The following is a 21,629-nucleotide window of genomic DNA, read 5'->3' as shown; positions in this document are numbered from 1 at the left end:
AGAAAATTTATATGGCAAACGAATCGACTACGTTGTTTCGAGTGTGGGTCATACGAACATTTTAAGCCTCAGTGCCCTCGCTTAAAATCAAATGAAAAGGTAAATTGCGTATTTTCGAATGATGATTTGTTAGAAACATATACAATTAACGGTTTGATTAATGGGTATGAAGTGCCTATTCTTTGAGACACAGGAGCTACAGTAGATGTTATTTATTTCTCGAAAATACATAGATAATGAAAAAATGACTGGAGAACATGTCTGGGTACAATATCTTTTAACTCAAGGAAAAAGATCTCATGATGAAGATCGAAGTAGAGACACTGAAATGAAAATCTAGAAGAACTGGCGGTTATTGAGACTGACGAAGATATTTAACCGCAAGCTGATGAGGAAGACAAGGAACTTCTGATAAAAGAACTCATGAAAGTGCTTCTAAAGCTAAGAAATCAAAAATACATTCAAAATTTAAGCACACATCAGAAAACTTAGCAAAAAGGCATAAACATGATAAAGAATACTCAAAGTTGCCACATTCAATGAGAATGCAAGTAACAGATAAAAACAAAAGTTCAACTAGCAACGAGCAAAAACTATCTGAAAGAAAGAACTGACAAATTTAGCCGATTCTCAGTTAAAAATTCTAGATGAATGGCCAAGTTCTCCAGTTGAGATGCAAGTCAAGGTGAAGTTTTTAAAGGAACTAAACAGACACGAGCAAGTTGTTGAAGAAGTAAAACTGCCACAAAAGCCTCTATTACACTCACCTGATTTCAATAAGGCATTTATTTTGCAAACTGATGCTTCAAACTCTGATATGGATGTCATTTTAACTCAGAAAGATGAATGAGGCAATGAATATCCAGTATTACATCTCAGTAAGAAGTTTACAGAAACTGAAACAAAGTACTCTACCACAGAAAAGGAATGCGCCGCCATAATTTTTGCTGTAAAGAAACTGCAGTGTTATTTAGACAGGTATACTAAATTCCTCATCGTGACCGAACATAAGTCCCTAGTTTGGCTCAAAAATAATGTGAGTCTAAATCCACGACTTATGAGATGGGCACTAGTACTACAATCCTATAATTACACGGTCGTTCATCGAACTGGTAAAAAATGTAGACATATTAACAACCATAAAAAATTTAGACACATTAAGTCGTACTTTCTGGCCTGATTAAATTATTTATTTCCCTATATAGATAAAAAAATATTTTCTTCTTTCCTCCCTTCCTTACTGTATATTATTATGTTATATGTAGCATTTAAATTATGTATTGTGTTGATATTCTGTTGTTTTGAAAAAAAAAATTGTAAACTTTAATTAATAAAAATATAAATTAAAGTTTATCTTGGAAGGGGGAGAAGTTGTAATAGTTTATTATTTAACAAATAACTATATTTATTTTATGAGTGGCAACGCCATCTTTATATGATGTAACCGTTGCTCAGCAACGTAACAAATTGTTTAAAATTAGATTCTGAAGTTTTACTAGCTAGTAGATGTATGAAAATTTGTAACTGAAGAATTATATTCAAATTATTTATCTCCATAAACTAAAAATAAAATTTATGTTTTATTAAGAAGATCATCTTTTATTTTGTTAAATACTGCAAAATACATTACAGCACACTTCGCCAAAAAAAATGTGGGAGGACAGTTCTATATCTCTTGTTCTACTGGGCCGATTGACGAAATTCAAATTGCATTTTTCATGTCTCGAAAGCATGACTTAGGATATTTATTAGATTTATAGCTTTGTTCTAATATAATAGAACAATATAACCAATATAGAATAAAATGGTGTCTTCCAGATACATGACAAACATTTATTTATGCTATGAAGACGTAGAACAACAGAGTAGGAAAGTGAAGAACTGAGTAGAAACATAGTAATTAAGATACATGATTACACAGCGCTTTGCACTTCTTGCTTACATGTGATATTCTCCATTGACGTTGGCTAACTATAAAGGAAAGTATTGCGCAGCAGAGAACTTGCTTATCATGTGCATGCACTAGGGAAATCCATGGCGGGTGCCAACAATAAATACTTTTAACTTGTTTTTTAAATCAGGTCACACTAAAAATGGAATATAACTGTGTAAAAAATTTATCTTTAGGAATGAAGGAAAGAAGGGAACTAATAATTTATATAACTAATGATAATTGATTTATAAAGGAAACTAAAAAAAGTACATGATATTATGAAATTTATTTGAATAAACATCGTATGTTGAAAGTCCAAAAATAAATTGTTATTCATAATATTCAACCAAAGTAAGTATAAAATGAAATTTAAAAGTAGATTGATATTTATTTATTCATTTATTGAAGTATTTTTATTTTGAAATTTACAAATCTCACTTAAAATAATCCTTTAGTTTCAATTAATTGTATTCACCAATTATTGTATTCTTAATGTTAAAATACATTGGATGGTTTAACATATTCTCTGCATATTTTGATATAAACATTAATTAGTTACAGGACCATTCATTCCTAAACCCGGTGATAATACTTATTGGAGCAAATCACAGTGGGAAGCCAGTGCTGCTGGTGATATTGATGAAAGGTTATGGATGCCTCCTGTTGAACCTCCTGCAGCTATACCTGCACCAATAATAGCAGGGAAAGAAACATTTGATTATGGTCATATGCATGATAATCCTCCTTTGGCAATGCAGTCTATTGATTACAATCATATGTCTGATTTTTCGTATAACCAAGTAATTACCTTTATTATTATAATGTTAGTCAGTAGATATAATGTTACATTCTGATAATAAAATGCAAGGAGTTATGAGAATTATAATATGTTTTATTTATTAGTGAATTTATTGATTATAATCCAGAGTTCAATGTTATATTTTTTTTGTATATCTTAATGTATTTTTCAAATTTAGTTTTTATTTTATGCTTCATAGCAAAGTTGTATATAATTTTTAAGTTCATGAAATGGGAAGTAATGTGTTATACATGCAGTCTTTCTCTTCTGTAGTTTTCACAAACAAAAGACTTTTTTATTTTAATTCATAATTAAATGAAGTTTTTCAAGATGAAACTTATGTTATTTAGCAGCATAAGTAATTGTTCAATGAAACTACTAATTCTATGCAAATGATTTACACCATTTCTATGAATATCAGTAATGTTACTAAATTAAAGAGTTTTAATGGGATACAGTTGGGAATTTTGAATGTGTAAGAAAATTGCTTTTATATAGAATTTTCTATTTTATTCTGTTTATATAATTTCTAGTTATGAATTTCATTATGCAAATTTATAATGTTCATGTGTAACTCTAAATATATTTTAAAACTAATTTATTGTTATTAGGTGTATGCACCACCTGAAAATCAGTATGATCAATATTGGTCTCAAGTGAATGCAGCTCCTGCAATATCACCTATGTTTTTAAAAAAAGAACGTATTGATAACAGCTTACAACCTGAAGAGGACACTTCACAGATTGGTAAGTCATTAACAAATTTAAATATATGATATTTTAAAAGAGTTTCAGTGCTAAATTTCTCTCCGATATTTTCTGTGAATGAATAAGAATACAAGGTCAATCATTTGTTAGCTGTGACAAAAATTCATCTTTCCAGCACTTTCAATGGACATGCTATATATAATGTCTAAATTTTGCATTTTGTTTGATGATTATGTTAACAATAAAATCAGCATAAGTGAAGCTTTGACATTTCGGATTAATTAATGTCTTGAACAGGATTTCAATTCTTGAACTGCTGTTTACTTAATGACACATGTAATGTCCCAAGATTGCACTAGATTTGCCATCTAATGCCAAGTGCTTTATATGTGATAGTGGAGCTTAAATATTTTGTGCTGCATAGAATATATTTCGAACTCAACACTTACATTATTCTATAAATATGTTGCATATACAAATTACAAAAATTTTGAATGAAAAACCTAATCTTTTTTATGTTACAAATAGAAATTAAAATAATACTTGATTAGGAATTCTGTTTGCATAGAACTGCAACTTTAGTTATAATAATGGTACCTTCATTTTATACTTTAAGTACATAAATATAAAATTAAAACAACATGCAATCAATATAGAATCTGTTGCAAGATCTACTGCTCTGCTCCGTACCACTGATGAGTTTTTGACATAAGTCTTAAATGTACACTGCGAAAAAAAAGAAAGAAAAGACCCATATCTCTCGTTTTACTGAGCCGATTGAGGAAATTCAACTTGCATTTTGTATCGAAAGTGTGATTTAGGATATCTATTAGATTTATATATAACTTTGTTCTAATATAGGTATTTTTACACAAAATTGGGACTTTTTATAGCCTACAAATTTTTTTTCATATATCAATTCTACGACTGAAATTACACCAAACTACTAAGTTTTGTAAAAATTGCATGAGTAGTTTTTAAAAAATTAGCTCTCAAAATTTTAGCTCATCAGTGTTAATTTAGTGTCTATTTATTAGTCTTTTTTTTTTTTTTTTTAATTAAACTTATTTGATTCTTCCTTTCACATTTCGAAATTCAGGTTCATTCCAAATAAAATTCACCCAATTTTTATGATTTATTTTAAAAATTTGTAAATTTTTATAAATTTTTCCAAAAAAAATTTGCATTGTAGTCTATAAAATTTTTACCATTATCTTAAAGTAGACGTATTTCTAAGCATACCTGCTAAAAATTGCAGTTTTTTATTCAAAATTTCCAAAGATATACGTGAATTTATATATTGGCGCGTTTTGAAAATTGGCACATTTGTTGAAAGCGACAAAACATCAAATATGGTTTAGACACTTTGCTAAAATTATTTGAAAGTAGGAACAGTGTGACTTTTTTCTGCTCACGCTCATTTAAAAAAAGGTAGGAACAAAAAGCCTTTTTTTTTCGCTCTGGCATAATGGAAGGGAAAGGAAAATTAGTTACCATATATTAAGAAGTTTGTCGAGTGAATTATTCTTGGCACAACTGAAAAAATTGCACCAAGATAAATTTGTGAATTTCTCCGTAAATTTCTCACCAAATATTACAAAATTTAATATCTAGGCATAATTTGAGTTCGTAGAATCGACATATGGAAAAAAAATTGGGGTGTTCAGAAAAAGTCCGATTTATGTCAAAATACTTATGTTAGAGCAATGCTATATATAAATCTAATAATATATCCTGAGCCTCACTTTTGAAACATGAAGAACGCAATTTGAATTTTGTCAATTAGCCCAGTAGAACGGGAAATATAGAACTGTCATCTTTTTTTTATTTATTTATTTTGTGCTGCATAGAATATTTTTATTTACTTATTTTTTTCGCAGTGTACCTATCTTTGTTTTTATTGCAAGGACTCATATTATATGCCATCAGCTCCTGGTGCAACTGATGCAGTTTGTTCCAGAAGTCATTATAGAGAGAAATTTTCTTATGTAATTAAAACCATCATTCCTAATTGTATATTATCTTTTGAAAAACACCATTTGTGTGTCTGGATTAAATAGTTTAGATAATTGTGCAATCAGTGCTTCCAAATCATGTCTTTGTAGTTCTTTTTTGTTTGTTTTGTAGTTTCACCTTTGTCTTATCTTTGTAGTTCGTTGCGAACTAGAAAGATTCTCATGTTTATCAACGAGTTCTGGTTCTTGTAACACTATTATAGGCCTACCAACCAAAAAATGGCCTGATATTAATGTTTCCAATTTTATAAGATTATTTAAGCATTTAATTTGATATAATCTCCAGTATGATTAGTTGCATCGTGAAACATTAATTTTATACTCTTACCAAAAGCAAGCAAAGAATGTCTTAAACGATGGAAGGTTTGGATGTTAGGCCTGAAATTACTTTCAGATATATGGCCTTTAGTTGTAAATCAAATAAAGTGAAAACATGTACTTTGTGCAAAGTTCCCAGTCTTTGGCTTTTGAATTTTACATCGAGCTCCAAAAGTCAATACCTATATGTTTAAATGCTGAACTAGGGACAGTTAGTTTCAAAGGGAAGTCATCTGTTATCTGTTCCACAGCTACAAGATTATGTCACTACCCATCATGCATTTGTGTACAGCTTTTTAAAATCAAATTTCTACCTTGAATAGGTCAAAAACTTAAATGTACTAAATGCAACAATAATTGAGCACATGTGAGCAAGAATATCTTACAGAAGTGTATCATAATTTTAATTCGACCTGGTAGAGCTGCTACATTTGTGCACTTCTGCAAAATTTTGAGTTAGTCTGTTTCCTGTCCAGTTTTATTATTCCACTACTATCTAGAAGTATATTTTATGTCTTTAATTTTACTTTTTGATACATTTTGCTCCTAGTATGATTACAAATTTCATTTTGAGATTCATAATCACTGAATGAGTCTGTATGTTTGATATCCTCTGCTGTAAGTGGCCTAGTAAACTAACTTTTGAATATCAACCTCTATAGATGAAATAATCTGAATCTCAGAATATCCAGAATTTTTATATAGACCAAATTTGGTATACAGATTGAATAAATAAGATATATATTGTTATATGTTGTCTGTTTTGCTGTCTATTATGTAAATGACAAATATAAAATGGGTGGATGTTAAAAAACTGTGTAGAAGATAGCTATAGATTTTTTCAAACAATATGTAAATTTGCAATACAGAGTTCTTTTAATACTTTTTAACTAAATTTTTTTTATAGATGCGGCTAAGCGAAAGCAGTTGCCAGCTTGGATCCGTGATGGATTGGAAAAAATGGAGCAAGAGCGTTTAAAAAGACTTGAAAAGGAAAGAGCTGCAAAAGAAAAAGTAGAGAAAATAGCTAAGACGGCAGCAAATAAAGCAGATTTAGATTCAAAAGAGGATTCAGCTATTACTGTGCCTTCTAAATCTAAATTTGTATGTGAAATTTCATAATTTTCTTTTAAGAATCCAGTTTGATTCATGTGTGTAAAAAAAAGTTACATGGAAGAAATTGGTTGATACATGAAGTTAACACCTAGAAATAGTAGTAAACAAAGAAACAACATTTTTAAATTCATTTATTGTTATTTATTTTAAATTCATTATTTATTCATGAATTTAAAATTATAAGTCAATGATTCATTCAACATTATAAGTCCAATGAAGCCAGTGTGGGTATTTTTTCCACCCGGTTTTCGTTCTACACGTTTGTACCTGTGGATACGCGGAGAACTGCTTTTGATGGTGAGATAATGGCCATTTATGTAAGCCTAAGACAGATTAATGCCCCAAACTTCAGCTGTCACAAAGTGGTCATCCTCTTGGACTTCATTGTGCCACTGCAGGCTTTTGGATCAGGGGCCTGCCTGATCTCCGAGAAAATCCTTGAATGCCAAATTCTTTTGGAGAAACTGAGACTAGGGGGCAAAGAGATTGTACTGCAACGGATTCTCGGTCATTGTGACTTTATGTTAACAACTGCAAAGAAAAGGTGCAGAATTTTTTCAAAAGATTTCTGCAGAACTATATACAGGGTTGCCACGCTACTTGTAAAACTTGAAAAAGGTCAGGGAATTTAAATATTTTAGTCAAAATCTGGAAAAGTCAGGGAATGTCATATGGCGATCCCCCCAAAAAAGCGAGTTTTGCGGCAATATTGGAAGCGATCACTTTGTTGAAGAATTATGTATCAGATGAGTATCATTCGGGCAGCTGTCTTAGAGCCAATTTTCGCAGCTCCAATCAGATTGTCTTTTAGAACGGCAAAGCAAGTTTCTGGCAAGTTTGCTTTCCAGTAACCTCGAGAATCCTAAGACTCACATGTGCAGTGCATGTTGAACTAAAGAAAATACCTTCCCATTATCGTATACAACAAAATCGGTTTAAACCTAATGATACGGTACCATAGAAGTAGCCCCCATGTACTCTGTTCTAATGTAAGAACGTCTATGTAAAGAAAGAAAGGTTTGATAGACGTAATGTAAATCAGTTTGCTATAGTGCCACTAGAAAGCGAAGAGAAAAACTCACCAAGGGATTTGGTGACAGAACCTGACGGTGAGAATTTCCCCCTCTGTGATGTGTACAGGAAATAGTGGAGCATGTGTTAAGAAGACACGTTGTTTGACTTTCGTGATAATTTATACTTGGATTTTCGTACGTTTTTTGCTCAAAATGACAAATCTGTGAATTAATTTACTCACGCGAAAAAATATTTTCTTTTCCTTTAAAGTTTAAAGAAATTTAAAACAATATTAGTTTTATGTACTTCTGATAAACTTGCCCTTCGAGAGCTTTGGCGGCAGATATTTTGTGCATACACAGCTGTTTCCCTCTACGTTGGGATGGAGCCATTCCTGTTGCAGAGAAGTTTTTTTATCTTAAAAATACATATTTTTTTATTCTAACCTTATCAGGATCAAAGTTCCTTTTTACCTTCTTCGGGAACATACAAGGACCTTACTCGGAACAGAGAGCTTACTAAAGCTATGTTCACTAATTGTGGTAAGTAGACAGGATACAAACGAAGGGTATACAAAACCCTTTATTTTTCTCTATATACAATAACTTCCGTACTTCGGAATACACTGACCCGCTACTTCGGGTCTAACGTAAAAGTATAAAAATAAAACTAAACTCTAATTTAACTTTGGAATAATAAACGTGGAAGATTGGCCTTATATTAACAGGAAGCGTATGTAGTACAGAGACTGTGAACACTACAATACGTTTTAAAATTTATCAAGAGGATTAAAACCTCTGGCCTGGAAGGCAAACAGCAACTGCGTAACTTCTAAGGTAAGCGGCCTGCGTCGACTCACTGCTTCCTCTCTTTTGCTTGGCAAAAAGCCACAACTTAAATACTTGGCGTTCGCCAGACAAACTTTGCATAAAAACCTTAACGCTTATAATTCTGGCGGGAAGTAGAAAATAAGAAGTGATAGTAAAGATTTAAAATAAAATAAACGTTAGTAAAACTTAAGATCCTTACATACTTCCCGCCAGAGTTAATTAGTTTGAAACTGAGGTCTAAAACGACCTTGTTGAAAACTTTTAGCTCTAGAATCTGACACGAGGCCAATCTTTTACAAATATTTTTCGCTAGAAACTAGAAATTTAAAAAAAAGAAATTTGTTTTTTTTTTTTTTTTTTTTTTTTTTTACAATAGCAGCTCCCAGGATACACACTTTTTTTTCATCTATACCGCATCTAAACAGGAGCTTTTATTCAATTCTGGTTCCTTCCAGAGATCTGGAAGGAAAACTAGTTTAATGAAATGTTACACAATGAAATGGCAAGTAACATATACAATTATACTTCTGACATGTGTTGTTCTCTGACATGTGTTGTAAAAGAACACCAAACACGAATGTGTTTCTGTCTACGTGTTCCACACTTCCTCCTACAATCAAAACACTAACGTGTTAAAATTCAACATAACAAGACCTCTTAACACCCCTAATTTCAACTCTAAACCCTGAGGTACTATTCTAAAAGTGGCTAACTCTAAAGTGTAGCGTCAGAGAGCCTAACTACATCATTCAACCTTTAACACATATTCGCCATGATTTAATCTTTACAGTCACACGAATAACAAATTTTTAACATTACTTTCACTTTTACCATATCACGGTATTTCTTAACATTTAAAATAACAGTTCACATTGTATATAAGAACATATCAACATGCCGTTAATTTTACACATTTGAAAACATACATTAGTAGTACATTGTTAACTTCTATTCTTTTCAAAGCAAGTGCCAATTCTTTCTACATTTAAATACTACATTTCAAAAAGTCTTTCAGACTAAAACTTCTTTCTTGCTAGAATGTTTTAAATAAAATTTATACAATAACTTTTTTCAATATTTAAGTCTTTACACAACGCTATTATACATCAACTTTAGTTTTACGCGCGAGTTAATTGAAAAACATAATACCCAAAATCGGTAACAACTCATTTCTCGCCCTTTTGGCGATAAAGGTAGACCTCGCATGAGGTAAAACTTCTTGAAATCTGCCACTTGCAGTAAGAATGAAAGATTAACTTAAGTTTGCAAAGTAACATAAAATTTTACTTATCTTTGTGATATTCGGACATCCTTTTCTGGGCCCAGTCTTTAAAGGTATTGCAGATAGTAGTTTGATTTATCCTCCTTCTTGTACGGGCTCACCCTTCAGTGTTTTCCTCTGGAAGCTTCCTTTTTTCACCAGTACGGTCACCCTTGAATACCTTCTTTTTCTCCTCTGCTTGTGGTCTTGGTCGTTTGATGGCAGCTGGTCTTGGCGGAACCGGGAACCTTCTTTCGTGTTCCTGCTTGGACCTCGTTGCTGGCCGTTCAAATTTTCCTTGTACTTTTTCCTCCGCCGCTGATGGCCCTTCCGCAGTTCGGCGACTTTTGCTGCGGAGAGTCCTGTCGGATGAGTAGATCTTCCGTTTTAGAGCCGGGTTATAGTTGCCGTCATTTCTCCTGGTTCTCTTCACATACGTCGTCCTTCTCCCTTCTTCATTCTGGGGGTGTTCGTGAACTCTCTTTTCTGGACGGTGGAACGACTTCTTTTTCTTGCTACCTTCAATTTTTCCGCGGGGCAATTTTCTTTTCACTTGCTCCTGCCTCTTATTGGCTTGCCCTTGTACTTGTCGTTTTTCCACCTCTGGAGCTTGTGCCTGCGGTGTCTGCCGTGCATCCTGCAAAAGATCTGAAAATATTTGCATTTTATTACGATCGAAGTAGGGCTTGATGTGATCAATGTTTGCGGAACAGGTTTCACCATTTCTGGTTTTTTAACACTACTACAGCGCGTATTATTACAGTTACGCACAGTTATTATTACAGTTATTTTTTCTATAACATATGGTCCTTCAAATCGTGGAAAAAATTTGGCAGTTTTATCTTCTGGTGCTGAAGAAAGTGAATGCTTAATTTTTAAAACTTCATCCCCTACTTTATAAGTTACTCCCCGTCGTTTCAAATCATAATAGAGCTTCGTTTTCTTTGTGCTACTTCCGTATTCTTCTTTGCTTCCTTAATTAGTTTTTCTATATCACCCATTTTAAATTCTGGGGCTCTTTGTAGCACATAAAATAATTTATCTAACGGCGTTATAATCTTTCTGCCTAAAAATAACTCAGCAGGAGTTTTGCCCATTGTATCATGTTTTGCGGTCCTAAGGGCGAAAGCAAATTCATTGACATAGTTATCCCAGCTTTTATGAAAATTTTTAACATAACTACGGATAATTTTCACTATATTTCTATTGACCCGTTCCGCTATATTTGATTGCGGCCGATACAGGACCATTTTTAAATGACGTATGCCCAGTTTTTGGCACATGTCTTCAAATATATTACTTACAAATTGAGGACCATTATCCGATATAACTTTTAGGGGCGCCCCGTATTTTAAAATATATTTATTTAAAATAGAATCAGTAACTAATTTCGCGGAGGCTCGTTTTAAGGGAACAATTTCGGTCCATTTACTAAAATGATCAACCATAACAAGGAGATAGCGACTTTTATTTAACTGACTTTTTGGGAAAGGGCCCAATAAATCGATGCCAATTATTTCATTTGGAAATTCGGATTTAATACTATTTAGAAACCCGGCCGGGCGGAAATTAATATAATTAACTGCTTGACATGTTGGGCAGGACTGGACATACGCCCTTGTTAACTTTTGCAGTTCAGGAAAGTAGACTGCCTCGCGTGCGCGTTGGATAGTTTTTCGAATACCAGCATGAGAAGCTAAAGGGCTGTCATGGAGCTCCTGCAGGATATTTAATCTAAGACTAGCTGGGATAACAGGTCGAAATTCGTTGTTGGAATTCGTAGTTTTTGTATAGAATAATAGACCATCTATTAGTTCGTAATGGGCCGCCCTATTTCTTATCGCCACAATATCGTGGTGGCTAAAATTTTCAGGATCCTTCAAATACTCATAAATGCTTCCAAACTCAGGATCCTTACCCAGTTCGGTTATTACAGTTTCTCGGGAATTTATTGTACATGCTGTGAGCATTGCCACCTTTACAGTATTCCCTTGTTTGTCTATTTTAATTCTTGATAGGGCATCTGCTACGATATTTTCCTTTCCGGGGGTATGCTTTATTACCAGATTATATTCTTGCAGCTTGAGTGCCTATCTTATTAACCTTGGGGATAAATTTTTCCCTGAATACAATCTAGTTACCGCCGCATGATCAGAGTACACTGTTATCGGCGCCTTTCCAAAATAGACTCGGAACTTTTGCACTGCTAACAGAACTGCAAGTGCCTCTCTCTCGGTCGCGGAATAGTTTCTTTGTGTTTGATTTAAAGTTCGGCTAAAAAATGCCACGGGCTGCTGATTTTGCGAAAGTACCGCTCCTACCGCATAATCCGAAGCATCCGCTGAAATTTCTAAATTCTCATCCTTTTCAGGAAATTTCAACACAGGGGCTTGTGTTAATGCTTGTTTTAATTTTTCGAAACTATTGGCTTCGGCCGTCCACGAGAATCTTGCCTTTTTCCTTATTCTTATCATACCAGTATGGTTTTTGACGAACTGGCATTGCATCTCTGGTGTCAATACTATGGTTAGTAACCTGAGTAAATCCTGGAATATCACTAAATAACGAAGCAAATTCACCTACAACTTGTCGGATTCTTCCTTGCTCGTCATTAGGGAGGTGGTCAAGTTTTAACATCAACGGTTCAGCATTTTCTGTACGAACTGGTTTCATTGTCAGCTTAAGGGACGCTTCCTTAAAATCCAGCGTAGCTTGTGCTTCTGAAAGAAAATCTATTCCTAAAATTAAATGTGCTTGCAGATTCTTTCTTTACTATAAAAAACATCACCTTTAATTGTTCGTCCTTGATACGGATATACAAAGGTACTTTACCTACGCACTTACATTTTTCTCCTTGCGCTGCTAACACTGTCGTATTATCCGCATTATATATGCGGTATTTGTGAAAATACTTCCTAAAAAAATCTTCTGCCACACAGGAACACTGCGCGCCGGTATCCAGGAGTGCGGTGGCTGGGATATTATTCACCAAGACTTCAGTCTTCGGAAGAGTCAAATTTTTCGCCATTACTGTATTTAACTTGTAGGAAGAGGGGTTTTCGTGGCCTTCGGATTTCCGCACCCTCCCATCAGCAGAAATCCGTTTTAGTTTAAATTATTTTTCCTTTCCGTGCTTTCCTTCTTTTTCCACTGGCCTTGAGATTTTTTCCTGTGTTGCTATTGAACTGTCGACGTTCGCCGGCTGTTTTTGAATGCTCAGGTTTCCTTGCCCACTGATTCGCTTTTTCTCCGTAGCCGTGTGCTTGAGTTTGCTGTAGTCTTGGCATACCAAATTGGTTTTGCTGTTGATACTGGCGTCTTCTTTCGACGTCCGCCCTTCTTCTACTTTCAAACTGGATTGCTAGCTCAAACAACTTTTCCAGTGTAGTCGGATTTCTTAATTCAATAAAGTCTTGCACTTGGGGCAGTAACCTCGGCAAAATCACTTGAATTATTTCAGGATCCGGATGGTTTCCATACAAGAGCTTGAAAACGTGAATTTTTCTTAAAATAAAGCTCGAGAGGTTTTTGATTCTTTGTTGATATATACTGAAAAGTTCCGTTTCTAATTTCGCACGATCCCTTACAACAGGGAAGGCTTTTAGTAGGGCAGTCTTGAAATTTGAGTAAGTATAGGTGGGACTTCCTGCTTGACCCAAGAGACTTCTGCCTATACATTTGAACCAGTTAAGCGCTTGGCCCCTCAAAGCGCTGGTAGCTAAGGTAACTTTTTGAAACTCGTGCGCAGGGTAGAGCATGAAGTGGTCATCCAATTTTTCCAAAAAACTGGTTACCGGTGAGTTTCCATTAAATGTTGCTTCTGGTTTCATCGAAGCGCGCATGGTCTGGACGATGTAACCAAATCCTTCCAGGGCGGCAGCTGGCATTTCTGGATTCTGAGCCGTTTCTGCAGGCAGCGTAGGTTCTTGTTGAAACTCGGCCATGGTTATTCTTCTTCGTTGGGCGCCACTATCAGGGTCAATGTTCCTTTTTACTTTCTTCGGGAACATACAAGGACCTGACTCGGAACAGAGAGCTTACTAAAGCTATGTTCACTAATTGTGGTAAGTAAACAGGATGCAAACGAAGGGTATACAAAACCCTTTATTTTTCTCTATATACAATAACTTCCGTACTTCGGAATACAATGACCTGCCACTCGGGGTCTAACGTAAAAGTATAAAAATAAAACTAAACTCTAATTTAACTTTAGAATAATACACGTGGAAGATTGGTCTTATAATAACAGGAAGCGTATGTAGCACAGAGACTGTGAACACTACAATGCGTTTTAAAATTTATCAAGAGGATTAAAACCTCTGGCCTGGAAGGCAAACAGCAACTGCGTAACTTCTAAGGTAAGTGGCCTGCGTCGACTCACTGCTTCCTCTCTTTTGCTTGGCAAAAAGCCACAACTTAAATACTTGGCGTTCGCCAGACAAACTTTGCATAAAAACCTTAACGCTTATAATTCTGGCCGGAAGTAGAAAATAAGAAGTGATAGTAAAGATTTAAAATAAAATAAACGTTAGTAAAACTTAAGATCCTTACAAACTTCATGTATGGTAAACACGGGTTTTGGCGACATTATGATGAGCAGTAACAACAGTTACCTCTCTCTGTCTCTTAGTCTGTTTTTAAGAAGGTGTTGGGCAATAAACCAGTCATTTTGGTGTTGGTGGCAGTTTTCAAAATTGTACCAAGGCTGTACTAGAATTTTACCTCAAAATCTTTTAAACTTTTTTTTTTTCTTTTTTTTCCATTTTAATAAATGCCTTATTTTTCATTTTGTAATAAAGTATAAAAATAGTAATCAGTCATCTAGTTAATGTTTAATATGACTATATTCACCAAAATATCATTGATTATTGTAATTCAGTTTTTAAGTAATTAACTTCATTTTAATGTTATTTATATCATTTAATGTTCTTCTTTCCTCTAAATTTATTTATTATTAGTTAATAATAATTTCAAATTTCAGCCAAATTTCTCTGGCATAATTCTAAAACTAAATCTAGAAAAATGATGACATATCACGAAATTTAATGCACATATTTTTGCTTATGTATGCTGCTAAATAAATATAAAATATCATTAAATAGATTTCTTTCTTTCGTTTAGCTGCAAAATGTCTGCAAAAAAACTCATTTTTTAATCCAGATTAGGCAGATTCTAATCTCAATCTTCAGTGGTGAAAAAGCTCTTATTATAGCTATAATAGTAATGCTTTCAGGATTATACTATATATAATAAGTCTCGATCCCGGTCCACAATTTTTGTGTTTTCAAGTGGTACCATAATTAATTTACCTCTCAGCGCAGCCAACGCGCACTATGCGGATAGACTGGAATTTTCTCAAAACACACCTGGAAAAGTCAGGGAATTTCATTCTTCTCTTTGAGTGGCAACCCTGTATATATTTATAAATTTTTTAAACAAAAATGGAGAAGTGAATTTATGACATGTGTCTCAGCCAACAGCTGGAGGGACATCTTGGAAATGAAATTACCAGACAAACCATGGGGAATAACTGTGGCCAATTTTGGGCGTAAAACTGGTTATGACTTCTTGGCGAGCCATCTCTATCGTGTTGGTATTACCAGTCCAAACTGACCACCTTGCAGCTTAAATGGTGAAATGGACAGGACTCGCATCGGAAGGTGCCTAGCGCTGCGTGGAATCTCTGAGGTGGAGATGGACAGGAGCACTAGAGAGCAGCTGATGAGTTATTGACTTTTTGTGCTATATGTTCACAGAGTTCTGTTTGTATAATGTTTGTCTTATTCTCTGCCTAGAATTTTTTCTGTAAATAAATTTTTAAAGTAATTAATGTCCTTAATATGAGAGAATGAAATTCTCTTTGCGGATTTCACCATATTTAACTGAATTCATTAATAAGAAAAATATTATGAATGAAATTAGTTTTATTAAATGATTGCATTTTTAACTACGGTTAAGCAAAATATATTGTAACGTCTCTCTTTCTAAGATATTTTCATTATTGTTCACATATAGAAAGCTAGATATTTGCAGTTTGCCTTGTGTATATAAATACACCATTGAATGAATTGTGCAGCTTTTCATTTTTGATTAGCAATAAATTTTCTAATTGAAATGGTGATGGATATATATTGGCAGAATTATGTCTTGTTGATACAAAAACTGGTGATTAAAAAGTAATCTAAAAATAAAATAAAAATTATTATAGTTTTAGAACATTTTGTTTAATTTTAATAATTCATATTTTAGTTTAATTTTTTCCCTTTCTTTTGGTTTTTCTTTGGTGTGTGTGATATTAATTTTTTGCAGATAATGAGGTAAGAATGTAATGAAAAGGGTAGGATCCTAGAAAATTATTTACAAAGCCTTTTTATTCCCCAAGAGTTAAGTAAAAAATATTCATAAACTATCGTTTAAATAGCAATCTGTGTTTTCCAAAATATATTTTTCTGCATTGCTTTTAGTTGTAGCAGTAGAAACAAACTGTGATTACTTTAATTCATTATAATTATAATGAACTAATGTTCATTATAATAATAAGAATATACTGTTAATGTAATTAATGTAAAGGTGAACTTAATATGTTAGAATTTACTGATCACAGTAAATCTTTCTGCATAGTAATCAGTCGCAAAACACTTCTTATTCATATTACTGGAAAGAATATGTAATAAATAATCCTAGTAATAAATAATTTTTCGGATTTCTGGTATATATTTTCCAGTATTTCTAATGCGGCCGTACTACCTCCAAGTTTGCCCAACTTTTCTTTGCGTGAAGGATCACTTAAATATTTTACCCAGTACTTGCAGGCACAAGTTTGCTGCAAACGATGAGAATTTTTGCATCTGTATAATATTCTTTAGTTTTATCTGCAAACCTCAGCAGAATTACTGCATACACAATTCTGAACATATCAAAATTTGAATATATGTTTGATTTCTATAAAATCACCAAGTTTATTATTATTACTTTATCCTTGCAGGAAAGTGATAGTGAAGGTGAGGGAGTTGATGAAAATGATGAAATAACAGAGAAAATTGTATCACCTGATGAAAAGCGCATACCGTCTCCAGTTGAAGATGTAAAAACAGAAGAAGAAAAGAAGCAAGAATTAGTAAGAATTGCATATAATATTTTTCAGATATTTTCTTTATTTCATTTAGTATATTTAGTCAGTTTCAATTATTTCTTTCTCATAAGGAGGTAAATTTCATGTTAATCAATATGCCCATTACTGATGATCAAATTTTTGTTTTATATTAATCTAGTAATTCCATTGACATTTGTAGGATATGTTTTATAGGTAAATGTAATTCTTCAGATTTTTCTAATAATGACGTATTGAAATACTAGCAACTGGGAAAATTGTGTGCAAATCTATAACAAGTTCTGGAAAACGTTAGTTCTTTTTTATTTTATTCATTCATATTGAAAGAAACAGCCCTTGGAAAATCAGACTTATTTTTCTTTTCTCAGTTGCTGTTTGCCATTGAATAATTAATCATGATGCAAACGCTTTAATGTCAGCAATCTTAGCTTTAAAGGTGGCCAGTTTATAGCATTCAGTTTGTGTTATATATGCAGGTTGTTTTAGGAAGCAGCTAGATGTTTTAATTCCTTGACTTTAATGCTAAGCGTGTATATTTTTCGTTTCTGAATTTCTCTAACTAAGCAAAAAAAAAAAAAAAAAAAAAAAAATGCTGAAAGTAGTTTGAGCATTTGGGATCCCAGGCAGCATGCCTTTGTTATAATTGCACATGATAAATATGGTAACAATAGCTAACATACCTTTCTTCTATGAGCTGATGATCCTTTCACTGGATTGTGATGTTAACTATTGAAACCATTAGAATATTACATACAGTCCAATATGTATTTGATCGTTAATCACAGTTGATATAATGGAAGTGATTATTATATTTTATTAATATTATAACTGAAGTATATGTTAAAAATTGTATGCTATCCAAAAAGATACTGCATTTATTGATTATAAATTGTCATAAGAATTGTTAGCTAGATAAATATGCACCTTTAAAATATAATTGCATATCTGTTAATATATAACCAAATAAAATGTGACAAACACATTCCTTTATTGTTATATAAATTAATTTTTTTTTTTTTTTTTTTTTTTAAGATGCTGAAAGTGCGCCGAATGTTGACTGAAGTTTTATTATCTGTGACAAATGCAGAAATGCTTTCTATTGCCCAAGAGGTGTATAGGAAAGCATTGTCTAAAGGTATCATTACTGAAGATAGCTTTATCTTTCAGTTCTGTTTAATATTGATTCTGCTAAATAATAGACTAATGTTTATGATTTTTAAAGATTTAATTAATAAATATTTGCCAGTAAATGAATTATCTGTTATTTCACATTAGTTTGCATGAACCTAGTTTTAATTAAAATAATGCTTATTCGTAATATTATGAGCTTAAAAATTAACTTTTTAATAATATAATCAAGTTATACATTATTAATTCTGCCTACCCACCTTTTTTTTTTTAAATGAATTATAATTCATGCTTTTATATAGGAACAAAGATGACTGTATGAAAAGGTATACATTTTTTATTAGCATTTTTTTTTTTTTGTTGTTGTTGTTGTTGTTGTTGTTGTTGTTGTTGAAATTTTGTAAATTCCAAATTCAAAAATGGTGCTTAAAGTAATTTTCTAAGCAATGGTATTTCTTGAATTCTTGTTATTAAATTTAATTGTTGTACTTTTATGACTTTTTAATAATATTTATTCAAAACAATGAAAAGTATAATTACTGTCTAGTTTTGTAAAAGTATATTACTTGATAATATTGAAAAAAAGATTTAAAATTAATTTTCTTTTCAATTTCTGAATATTTTTCTGAGCAATTACTTGTGAAGCCGCTTTTTTCTGCTTAATGCAGCTAATATTTATTTCTTCATAACTAACATAAATTCTATTTCTTTTTTTTTTTTTTTTTTCTTTATTTATCCAGATAAAACTTGTATGTTTTATTTCTGCTTTATTAGTAATCTGATCTTTTACTTAAGTGTTATTTTAGGTATTTCTGAACTACACACTGCTGTGATTATTGATTTTTGATTTTTTCTATGTCACTAAACTTTATATATATTACATAAAAGTTCCAGCGCGTCAGCTGGCCTCATCCAAGTCACTGACTTCTGTAGCGTCCAGTTTACGTAAGTATTGGATTTATTTCCTGTTTTGTGTGCTGCTTACACTAATCACAATATCACTCTTTGCAATAGATGAAAATTTAATGTTTTATAAAATTTCAATTTTAAACAACTTTCTTGGTTTAATTTTTAATTCATCTGTTCCAGCTTAACAGCACAAAACTTCTTTTTATATTACTGATATATGGTATTGTAAAAGTGTTTGAAATAATGTAATGTATTTCATGTTGTATTTTTATTATTATTTTTGCGGGGTAATAGAGGGTAGGGGGGCTGCACAAACTGATAGTAACATCTTAAAAAAAACTGTTGCTCTATAGTTAAAATTTCATTAAACTTTTTAAAGATGGCTGTCTTAAGAAAATATGTATTTATTTTTTAATTAAAATTAGATAAAATATTTGATATGACTATAAAAGTATGCCTTTTAAGAATTTTTTGGGTTTGTATTTATTGATGTATTTTTTGTTCTTGTTTTTGTGTTACATATTTTGTTGTGACATTCTGAAGATTATACTGCTGTTGAAAGTATATTTATTCTTAATATACAGCTTGCATCATAAGTGTTATTTTTTACTTGAATATCTGTTATCATTTTATGGAACTGCAGTTGTGATGCTTAGTATTTATTCTGCATTCAGAGCAACAAATAAAACTTTCATAACAACAAGATATGCAAATAATAAGTAATCTTCATTTGTTTGCTTCTGATAGCAGTATTATATATTCAAGAACTGATTTTTATAATAACTGTCATAAAACATATGTGGCATGAAAACTCTTGAAAACTGTTACTAAGTGGAGATGACATAAGCAAAGAATTAATTATATTTATGATCAGTTCTGTTTATACTAACATTTGTAGAGAGCCATAGCCATGCTTTTCAATCTTCTGAAAATAATTGAGGCAACTAATTGGGAAAGTAGATTTTATAGAGACAACACTACATGATTTCATGTCCAGCAGTAAATAGTTTATCTAAAGTCAGCAGTCATTTTCTTCATACAATAAAACTTTGTCATACATACTAGTCATTGTGTGGTTCTGTTTTTAACCATTATATATCTTTTATTTATAATGGTTATGTTGTTGAATTCTGTATAATCAAAAATAACACCATAATTTTCTATGACAACTTTCACTTAAGATTCGAGGATTGCAAGAAACATATTCAGACTGTGTGAAATAGGAAGCAGCAAACATCACTAACTATTCATATCTGATGCAATTGCTTCATGGTGTTGGAGAAACAATTTCCTTCATACTAGACTGTAATTGTGTACTGTGTCCTGGTTTTAAAGGAATCTTGTTTTATCAAGTGAATACCTTCATACTTGACATGCCGAACAGTTATTGCAATGATGCAGTGTCACTGTCCGGTTCTTCTCTTCTAGTTTTCCAAATATAGGAAAACAGTACTTTCAGGTATTTTGGCTTTTATGTCAGAAACAGTTAACTCTCTGCAGGGTACAGAAAGCGGTTCATCTGTACCTGATGTCTGCGTAATTTGGAATCTCGGTTGTCAAATGTATTGCTATTAAAGGTTGTACATGTGACATAAATGTAACAATGTGAGTTTGACTTTTCCACGAAACATGTATTTGGAAATATTGTATCTCGATTTTGTAATTGATTCATCAAATTCTAAATGGTGCAATTTCTGATCCATTCAGTTTACAGACTCTCATCAAAATGTAATTTTTATAGAGGACAAATTATATTGATTTTAATTTATGAAATATTAAAAATGCCTTAAGAAATGATTTCAAATGTTTTGCATTTTGCCAGCATGGATCATTGTATTTAAATAGGAATGTAAAGCAGAGTCTTAGTTGTCATGAACATTTTAAGATTCTTACTTTTTTTATAGTATGCTGCAAAGTAGCTGCTTTTTCAAATAGAACTGCTGCTTAGAATAAAAATTTCAGAAAAATGTAACAGATATTTGCTCAGATGTGTTAAATAAATTTTATTACTATTACCAAAGAAGTTGAGAAATACATTACTACTGAATGTGAATCATTGCTGTTTGAATGCCTATGTGAAATATGTAACCAAAATGAACAAAATGCTTCATTATCAATTGTTTTTGTTAAGGATGACTGTCAAGATTACTCAAGCTGCAGATTGCCCTCAAGTATACAAAATTTATTTCTCAGAATTAAAGATTTTTTTTTTTTAATCTCAGCATTCAGTAATTATAACTAGCAGAAGATTATGCATATGTGAATAATGGACTTCATTAAAATGACCACAAATAACTCCACTTCAAATAAATGGGCTATATTTTGCCTTTGGATCAAAAGTGATACTACCTTGAATGAAGACTCCTGTATGAAAAACTGTGTTTATTAACAGCTCACGATTTTACTTCTGCAAGAAGGAGAAACGAAATATTGAACTTCAGGAACATCATGATAATTTTAAATTATTTTAAACTGAAGATAAATTGA

General features: G+C 32.2%; 1 protein-coding gene across 3 annotated transcripts in view; it reads left to right on the top strand.

The window, feature by feature from the left end:
- LOC118197493 (uncharacterized) overlaps positions 1-21,629 on the top strand; it is a 64,726-nt gene that overhangs the window by 30,565 nt on the left and 12,532 nt on the right. For 2 of the 3 annotated variants that reach the window (XM_085815007.1, XM_085815006.1), the window contains exons 4-9: positions 2,489-2,733; positions 3,344-3,479; positions 6,681-6,877; positions 16,980-17,111; positions 18,138-18,240; positions 19,122-19,178. In XM_085815007.1, coding sequence (XP_085671133.1) covers positions 2,489-2,733; positions 3,344-3,479; positions 6,681-6,877; positions 16,980-17,111; positions 18,138-18,240; positions 19,122-19,178 — 870 coding nt within the window. The remainder of the gene's footprint in view (positions 1-2,488; positions 2,734-3,343; positions 3,480-6,680; positions 6,878-16,979; positions 17,112-18,137; positions 18,241-19,121; positions 19,179-21,629) is intronic. The other variant, XM_085815008.1, reaches the window with a different exon arrangement.

Source organism: Stegodyphus dumicola, chromosome 4 (assembly GCF_044657685.1).
Source record: "Stegodyphus dumicola isolate Sdum_Otavi_A_Nest chromosome 4, ASM4465768v1".
Lineage (NCBI taxonomy): Eukaryota > Metazoa > Arthropoda > Arachnida > Araneae > Eresidae > Stegodyphus > Stegodyphus dumicola.
This window is presented reverse-complemented; position numbering and strand designations above follow the sequence as displayed.